This window comes from Alligator sinensis, unplaced genomic scaffold (genome assembly GCF_000455745.1).
Source record: "Alligator sinensis unplaced genomic scaffold, ASM45574v1 scaffold1097_1, whole genome shotgun sequence".
Classification (NCBI taxonomy): Eukaryota; Metazoa; Chordata; order Crocodylia; family Alligatoridae; genus Alligator; species Alligator sinensis.
Window position 1 is genome coordinate 1,861,303 of NW_005841950.1, and position 8,582 is coordinate 1,869,884.

The window sequence follows — 8,582 nt, forward strand, 5'->3', positions numbered from 1 at the left end:
GGGAGCAGAGCAGCATTTGGGGGGGGGGTCGGTGGTCCAAGGGGGAGGGGGCTGGGACACTGGGCGCGCGCTGGCATGAGAGATCCTGGCACGGCTGGGCATGGCTCAGCCCAGCTCCACTCCTGAGAGCCCAGTGCGCAGCCCCCACCTGGTGCTGAAGCCCAGGGCCTGTCCCCCAGCGGTGAGGAGCCCCAGGGCAAGCGGCTTTGCCTTTGGCTTTTCTAGGCCCCATTGAAATCTCCATCAAGGGCAGTAACAGCCGCTCTTCTGGCACCGGGCTGGAAACAAGCCCTCGCTTCCCCTAGGAGCTGGGAAGTTGCCTTCCACAAGCCCTTAGCTAGCCACTCCCTGTGCTCACCCACGGCCTTGCCTCAGTGCTAGGGTGGCACCTTTCCTGATTAACACCCCCCACACACACGCACCATCTCCACAGCTCACCTCAAGCCGTTGCCCAGATTCACCCTCGGGCCTGGCTGCAGGTTGGGGTCCAGCCCATGGCCACATGTGGGAGGGCATCTTCCAAGCCAAGAGGGCCAGAGCCTGCACTGGCTGGGGGTCAGCAGCGCCTCCTCCTCCTGTGGAGTCAGGGGGAGGGGCAGAGCTGGCTGTTGCCTCACTTTCGCTCTTCTCTGTTATAGAAAGGGTTTGGTTTCAAAGGCAGCAAGTTCCACCGCGTGATCAAGGACTTCATGATCCAGGGAGGAGACTTCACCCGGGGAGATGGCACCGGAGGTAATGCTGGGCCCTGGCCAGTCTAGACACTTGCTGTTCCTGTGCTCTGGGCACTGGGCCTCTCAGGAACGGGCAGAGGCTTCTGCTGCTCTTTGGGGTTAGTGGGTTTCTTCCCAGGCCTGCCTTTCCCAGGTGGGTCAGCAGGGGGCAGCACCTTCAGCCCCCTTGTATCTACACTGTCCCACCCTTGGCAGGGGACCTTCTGCTGTGCCACAGGGGGCAGCATTATCTGGCTGTGACAGAGTTGAAGCTGCTCTTGCAAGCTAGGGTTAGCAGAGCAGGTGCCTCGTGGAGAGCTGAAACTAGCAGTCATGGGATACAAGGTCTGGGATCTCCAAATCCTTCCCATGCAGCATTTATATGGAGGAGGGGGTGTGGGTATGGGCCCTTCCAGAGACCCAGTTCACTGGGGTCCCTCTGCCAGCACAGGCTGCCTCAGAGCTCCTATCTGCTAACCACCGTGATGGGCATGACAACTTGAGACTTGGCCCATTCCCCACCCCCCAACAGGGTACTGCTGTGCAACTCCTGATGTAGGTTGGCATGGCATGAAGGTGCTGACTGCCTGGTCATATGACTTAATCATGCCAGCAGCCAGGTGGGTATGTGGCAAAGTGCAGGTACCAGATACTCTCCCACTTCAGTCTGTGGGAGCCCAATCCTGCACTCTTCTCAGAGCTTAGGGAGCATGTGGATTGTGGTTGTGCTTGCAACCCAGCTACTGCTATGACAGACAGGGGCATGTGTCTGCTGAGCTGTGAGGAGGTAGGTGTCCTAGGGGTTGCCCCTACATCCTGCACATCCCCTTGGGTGGCTAGAAGAAGATGGGTCCTGGTGGGTGTGACTGTTTCAACACCATGCAGCTTGATCGCATTCCTTCTCTTGCCAACTAGGGGTGCCCTCCTCCCATCTGCCTTGGGTACTACCCTTCCCTGCAGCTGCCACTGGAGCTGTGTGCAGGCGGTGGAGGTTTCTTCTCCACTGCCTTCCAGCTCTTGGTTCCAAGGTTTCTGGGGTTGAGTTGAGCGGGTGGGGAAGGGAGGAGAGGCCCTGTCTGAGCCAGAGGAGATTGTTTCCTCTCTGGATCCCTGTTTGGGTCCCCCTGCTACAGCCAGCCCCTCTGCTCTTGCTGTCAGGGAAGAGTATCTATGGCGACCGTTTCCCTGATGAGAACTTCAAGCTGAAGCACTACGGACCAGGCTGGGTCAGCATGGCCAATGCTGGCAAGGACACCAACGGCTCCCAGTTTTTCGTCACCACTGTCAAGACCCCCTGGCTAGATGGCAAGCATGTGGTGTTTGGCAAAGTCCTGGAAGGCATGGTAAGGAGGAGAAGCACCTTTGTGGGGTGTGAGATAGTGGCTAACACAGGCTGATGTGTAGCTGACACTGAGCGCTCAGGGCAAGGGGTCCTGGCTCTTGGCAGGGTATCCTGTGGAGCAGGACTGGCTGGGAGTTGGACATGGAGCTATCTAGGGTGGGGATGTAAAAGCCCCTTCATTGGGTGGGGCATCCATGTGCGCATGTAGTGCAGTCCAGCTGAATCACGGCCCCAGCAGTGTAACTCCCAGTGCCCTGAGAACCCTGCTGTGCGTGTCCCACCAGGATGTGGTGAGGAAAGTGGAGAACACTAAAACCGATGGCCGAGACAAGCCCCTGAAGGATGTCACCATCGCTGACTGCGGCACCATTGAAGTGGAGAAGCCCTTTGCCATTGCCAAAGAGTAATGTGTCCTGGCCCAGTGATGAGGCGGGGCCCAGTGCTGTCAGGGCCCTGCTGCAGAGGGCTGTGGGCCTGGGCTGAGGGACTGCCATGCTTATTGGTAACCCTCATATTTAGTTGCCCTCTTCCTTGTGTCACCTGGGCAGGTGAGCAGCAGCTATGCTGCTGAGCCTTCCAGCCCCACCCTGTTGCCCAGGACCTCCCTGCTCTGTACCCCCACTACATCCTGTCCAGCCAGCAAGCGGGGGTGGGGAGGTCTGGCTTGGGCTTCCCATCATTTTTTGTAAGAAGCACATGCACCAATAAACGTGACCAATGTGTTTTTATAGAGCTGCCTCTGCCTGCTTCCTTCAGGGGCTGAACAACAGTGGGGCAGCCCACTACCCCTTCCCCAGCTAGGTAGGGCCCCTCTACTGAGTGATTGCACAGCCCAGGGCTCTACAGAAAATGAGTGGCCTACAGCATCTGAATAGCTCCAGTGCTGCTGTCCCAGCAGCCCAGCCCTAATGCCAAGGTGGGGCCTGGCACCAGCCTGGCCTCCTGCTTCCTTAAAACTCCTCCACAGAGGTTACTTGTGATTGGAGACTGACCAGGGGGCTGTACCCCCCACTCCCAGGAGCCAAGCCTGAGGCCTGCAGCTTCCCCAGACATCGCTGATGTGCAGAGTCCTCTTAGGTGGCTGGTGAAGATGCGTCTGGCAGGGGCTGCCCTCTCCCACAGGACTAAGGTCCAGCAGGTGCCCAGTGCCCAGGTGGTATCTCCATTTCTCTGGGCACAGCTTCCTACTCACCAGGGACTGGGAATGGAACTAGGCCCCAGTCTGCACCTTGCCCCCAGGACTGCCTAGCTGCTCCTATAACTACCTTTAGTCTCCTTCCCTTCCCTGTCCCACTGCTACTGGTTCCCTTGTCTCTGCCATGATCTACAGCTGGCCCCGGCTTTGTCTCCACTTGCCTGAGGACAAAGCACAACAGCCAGCCCAGCCCAACCTGAGTTATTTATTGCACAGATGAGTCTGCAGCCCCCCTCAACACAGCTTAGGAACATGCCCTCCCCCCACAGTTCAGCCCCATCAGGCTTCCCTGGGGGCTGTTGCCATGCAGACATAAGGCACAAACAAACTCTGGGCTGGAAAACCTGCCACTGTGTTGGTGGGGCCACCTCTGCGTGCTGTGCAAGTGTCAGTTCTGGTGCTTGTGACACTGGGCTCCGCTTCTCGGAGTCCTGGCCCAGGAGGCCACTGGTACACCTCAGCCTGGAACCAGGGCATTAAAGCCCTCCCCTCATCCCCGTCATGCTCTAAGGGCCAGGCCCAACCCCTGAGCAGCTACAAGTACAGTGCATGAAGAATAGTGTCTGCTGCAATGGGGCCTTGGTACCCACTTTGTCCGTGTCAGTCCCTTATACCAAAGCTAGGCTCAGCTTCCATCTCCTCTCTCAGTGCCTGGGGAGCTAGGCACTAGGATCCTAGTGAGAGAAGCAGCTGGGCAGTGCTGCCCCCACAGTGGTGCTAGTGAAGCTGCATCAGCTGTTGCCATCTGTGTGTGCACAGGAGCCCTGCTGGGCAAGTGTCCGATAGACAGTATTCTCTGGGGCATAGAAGCCCTGTAGCACACCGCTCAGCACAGTGTCAGGCAGCAGGTCTGAAAAGCAAGAGGATGGTATTAGTGGAGGTGCACTCAGGGGAAAAGTGGCAGGGCTTGTTGTCTGCCCCCAGTATGGCATTCCTACAGGCTCCCCTTAGCCCTCACAATTAATTAGGTGCTCCTTACTTGTGGCTGGGGGCAGCACGTACGGGTCCTTGTAGAAGCTCAGGACTGGCCGGTGGGTGAGCAGGAACCTGTGGTTGCAACAAGAGGGGGTGATGAATATAACTAATTAAAGCAGCAGCCCACAGTCCCGTGACACAGAGGCCCCTCCAGCTGGTAAGACAGGGAGGAGGGTTCCCGCAGGCAAGGCCTCTCCCCAGAAGCATATGTGCATCAGGTCATGTAGGTGTCATTACCCACCCTTACTCCACCATGCACCATTGCTCTGAGCTCCAGGGCAGCTGCTGCCCTGCACTGCAGAAAGGGGAAGTGGCACCAGGGCTTTGCTCCAAGCCAGTGCCTTCAGCTAACAGAGCCCCTGAGAGGAGAAGATGGCTCTGCTGGGTACTGCAGGCATGAGGACAGTGAGGGCACTGTGTAGTGCTCAGGAGAGGCCCTGGAACAATCTCTGGCCAGCAGCAGATCTGACTTGGACCTGGCCTCTGAAGCTGGGAGCTGCTATGTAAACAAAGTGCCACCAGGGGGCACTCTCACTCAGCTGGTGGCTCAGATGGCAACAGCTGGATCCAGGTCCAGTGAAGGCTGCTGTCAGAGGTGTGCACAGGGCCTTCTAGGTCAAGATACAAATCCAGTGACTTGCCTGCTCTCCTCCACTGGGAAGGCACACGGAGAACTGCAAGAGAACAGAGTATAGTCAGCCTGGGGCTCAGGCATCAAAGCTGGGGCTGGCTCTGCTTCTTCCCAGATGCTCAGGCCCACCTGTGAGCGGATGGATGCACACACTGCTGCCACTGAGCTGACCATCATCTAGGTAAGTAGCAGGGGCCATGCATAGGGGGTGCACGCGGGTGCATGTGCACCCCCTGAGCATGGCGGCACCTGTGGGCAGTCGCCGCTTACCACTCTGCTGCTAACAGCATCTGTTGGTGGTCCGTGATCCCCACTGGCCTTGGTCAGCACTCGCCACTCCTCCTCCCCCAGCACAGGCTGTGGGAGCTCCCAGGTTACCACCACTGTGCCCCCCCAGCCACCAGGGGCACACACCGTTCATGGTAAGTAGCACTGGGCTGGGGAATGGACATACCTGGCACTGCCCCAGAACATCTGCCAGAGCAGGTGGCTGTCTCTGTAGCTCAACCCTAAGCAGCTGAGAAAGCGCAACAGCCCATTTGGTCTTGAGCACCCAGTTACCCGGGGATGGACAGAGATGAAACTCAGACTGATGTGACTTGCACCCCCGATTTTTTTTAGGGGTGTTTCTCCACCAGATTTGAGCAGTTCTCCCGGCTCAGGGACTTGTGTCATCTGCCCTCTACTTTCCCCACACTGATGTCATGCAGATGGGCGTCACTGCTGTGCCTGTCCGTGCCTGGACACAACAACCACTGAGACAAAAGGTGTGTGCATCTGATGACACCCAGGTCTGTGCACTTGAATCTGCCCTTACAGAAAAACACAAACTGCTGTTGCACTGGGGTCTCCAGCAGGCAAAACTCCCAGCTGATCAACTGCATGGATGTATCAGGGCAGGGCAGGGCTGCTAGTGGGGGGTAGCATGGAGGGGGCCTAGCAGGTAACAGGTAGGCTCCTAGGACAGCACCCCAGCTACAGCCCCAGCACAGAGGGAGCAGAAGCCTGTTGCCCCTGTCCCAGCTATTCATTGTTCTGTCTCCCATTAACTATTCTGCCTGGCCCAGCCCCTCCAAGGCCTGCATGTGGACAGCTGCAGCACCAACCTCACTAGGTCCCTGCAGACCAATCCTCCCTTGCCAGGTGCTCCAGGTACTCACGCCAGGCTGCTGCCCTTGGGGTCCTGGTAACCATGCCGGAGTTTTAGGAAGTCCAGCACCTCCTTGGGAAGCTCCTCATTGTAGTACACAACGCCCTGAAGCCAACGCACACATGAGGATACAGGCAGGCAAGGGCTCCATGAGACACAGCAGGCTCATCTCCTAAGGGCTCCTCCCCCACAGCAGGGAATCCCAAACCAAAGGTGCCTCTGTTTCTTTAGGGCAGCAAGCCCCACAACCATGCGAAGGGGGCCCCCGATCCAGCCCCACTTGTACTGGAGTCCCAGTGGGAGACTGTGACCCATAGCGCTGCTGCTGGCAACAGGGAGAAGTCCTACCTGAATATAAACCTCCAGGCCCTGCCGCCGCTGCTCCAACACCTTGGTCATCCAGTTGGGCACTCGTTTTGGGGGGAAGTCGGGGACCTTGCACAGCTTCTTTATCTAAAGCAGAATGCAGTAGCCCAGGTGCAGCCATCAGACCAGGCCACCCCATGCCAGGACCCCAGAAGGCACTGCCATTACCCAGCCAGCTAGCAAGTCAGTGTCCCAGGCAGCCCCCAATGCCTGGCTCTACCCCATCTGGAGCTACAGTGCTGGGGTGGGGGGCTGCTTGCCCTGGCAGGTCCCAACCCCAGGTCCCTTTGGAAGCAGCAGGGGTGGAGGGAGCCCAAGAACACTGCAGGAGGCCCCACAGCATTACAGCCCCTATGCCACAGAGCAGACGAATGCATGCCCTGCTGAGGGAGGCAGCTCCCTAACCCAGGGCACCTGGCTCAGACTTCCTGCAGGCTCTGGCAGCAGCTGGCCTACCAATTACTCCTGGCCACACTTGCAGGTTTTTCCTTTTAATAAAAATGCCGGCAGCTGATGTTGCACAACTCTGGGAGCCCCTGCCCTGGGCATGTACCTTTGGGGACTTGGAGTGGGCCTCAAGGGGTACCAGACCCTGTGAACTCTGCTGCACGGGGCCATAGGAAGCTGCAGGGTTCCCAGTCACTCTGGGCCAAGGTTAGAGTAGGCCTCCTCTTGCAACTGGTATGTGCCCACATCCCTGCCTCAACTGAGTGCAGGGAGATGGTCTGGAATCCCAACATCATGTGCCTGGAGGGAAAGCAGCAGGGCACAAAGTATTCAGGGTGGTGCAGGGAAAGGTTTGACACCTCTGAGCTGTGCAGGGGGGAGCAGCTGGAGCCTGGAGTGGACCGATCAGCTCCCTTGGCTCTTCCCATCAGGTGGGTTTGGGGCCCAACCCTCACCCGTTTGTGAAGGGCGTGGAACTCGCTGTAGCGCTTCTCGATGGCATGTTTCCGGCCATTGTACAGCACCTCCACCTTGAACACCTACATGGCAAAGGGAAGGGCATGAGACGGGCCTGACAGACCCCAGCTGCACAGCAGCAAGGAGTTCACCCTCCCTCCCCACATCCTGCTCCCAGCTGCCTGGGTAAGGGATGGGCCGAGGCTCCCAGAAGCCCCGAGGCAGGGCAGCTATTCACAGGACTGCGGTCCCAGTGTTTGCTCAGCAGTGGAAGTGGTCTTACTCCCGCTCCCAACATGCACCGTAGCGGTGCAAAGCCCAGTTCAGCCTTTTCAGCTGCAGCGAGCCCAGTCACAAAAGGCCCTTTCAGAGTAGGCGCTGGCTACGTTCCCTGGAGCCCTGTGCAGGAAGGGGAGCAGCTACACTAGATAAATGCCTCTCTTGCGGAGCGCCAGGCCACAGCCCTGGCATCAGCAGCACTTGCAACCTGGCCAAGGGCTTGACGCTGCTCAGCTCACGGCTCCATCCTGCTCTCAGGCAACGTCTGGGGGCTCCAACATGCCCTGCAGCACATGTGTGCGCGCAAGAGATTGTACTGCTGCTATCACTAAAATGCAGCCACCTCTAGGGCAGAGCACAGTCTGACTTAGCACTGCAACCACCTTACACAGTTCATTCAGGACAAGCTCAGGTCCAGCAAGGAGATGGGCGGGGGGAGGGGAACTGGCTTACAACACCAGCCTTATCCCCCCAACACACATGCCTCCCAAGCACTGAGGGTTATTCATCACCCTGTCCGACGTTCCAGCGCTGCGGGGCGTGACGGCCTTGGAGCAGAGAGGGCCACCCGTACAGCAACTGCCAACGCCACTCCCTGCAGCACCCTGGGTCTGCCATCTGACGCCAGCCCTGGCTAAGGCTCCTTAGCACAATACCCCCGCCAGAACAAGCGGCGGATGCAGGCACGCATGGGTGCCCTAACAGCAGAGGGGCAGAGCAGCCGTCAGCAGCACCCACAAGGCATCAGGGGCAGGTCTGCTCCAGGGGTGCTGCCTGCACCCTGCCCTTTGCTCCCACGCTGCAGCCCGGGCTGCAGGCACTCTGTGGGCAGCAGATTACTCGCTGCCCGATTCCAGCACTCGGGACCCGCCACTGGGATGGATGGTGCCACGGGGAGGGAGGGTGCCAGGGGAGCCAGCCGCGACACTGCCCAGCGCGGCGGGCCCAGAGCCCAGACGCCGAGAGCTGGCTGCTCTGGACCAAGTGTTTAGTTGTCACAGAACAGCTCGGAGCAGCCCAGGGGCAAAGCC

The 8,582-nt window shown here is 58.8% G+C and overlaps 2 protein-coding genes and 1 long non-coding RNA gene across 4 annotated transcripts; 2 read left to right on the top strand and 1 right to left on the bottom strand.

The window, feature by feature from the left end:
• Positions 1 to 575: 575 nt before the first annotated feature.
• On the top strand, positions 576 to 2,782 carry PPIB (peptidylprolyl isomerase B). Its single transcript, XM_014518348.2, has 3 exons — positions 576 to 732; positions 1,869 to 2,053; positions 2,337 to 2,782. The coding sequence occupies exons 1-3, from the start codon at positions 690 to 692 to the stop codon at positions 2,457 to 2,459; spliced, it is 351 nt and encodes a 116-aa protein (XP_014373834.1). The 5' UTR covers positions 576 to 689; the 3' UTR covers positions 2,460 to 2,782.
• Positions 2,783 to 2,933: 151 nt separating this feature from the next.
• Positions 2,934 to 8,349, bottom strand: SNX22 (sorting nexin 22). Of its 2 annotated transcripts, XM_025199884.1 has the most exons (7): positions 7,272 to 8,349; positions 6,923 to 7,116; positions 6,352 to 6,456; positions 6,014 to 6,108; positions 4,864 to 4,896; positions 4,227 to 4,294; positions 2,934 to 4,097 (listed from the first exon to the last, which is right to left on the bottom strand). In XM_025199884.1, exons 3-7 carry the CDS (start codon positions 6,400 to 6,402, stop codon positions 3,979 to 3,981), a joined length of 366 nt encoding a protein of 121 aa, XP_025055669.1. In that variant the 5' UTR covers positions 6,403 to 6,456; positions 6,923 to 7,116; positions 7,272 to 8,349; the 3' UTR covers positions 2,934 to 3,978. The 2 variants fall into 2 exon arrangements, with proteins under 2 accessions (XP_025055669.1, XP_025055668.1); XM_025199883.1 differs by lacking the exon at positions 6,923 to 7,116 and having other exon boundaries at positions 7,272 to 8,330.
• Positions 4,972 to 6,351, top strand: LOC112549715. The gene is made up of 3 exons (XR_003093224.1): positions 4,972 to 5,034; positions 5,475 to 5,620; positions 6,235 to 6,351. It is a non-coding gene; the product is annotated as an uncharacterized LOC112549715 (long non-coding RNA).
• Positions 8,350 to 8,582: the final 233 nt, after the last annotated feature.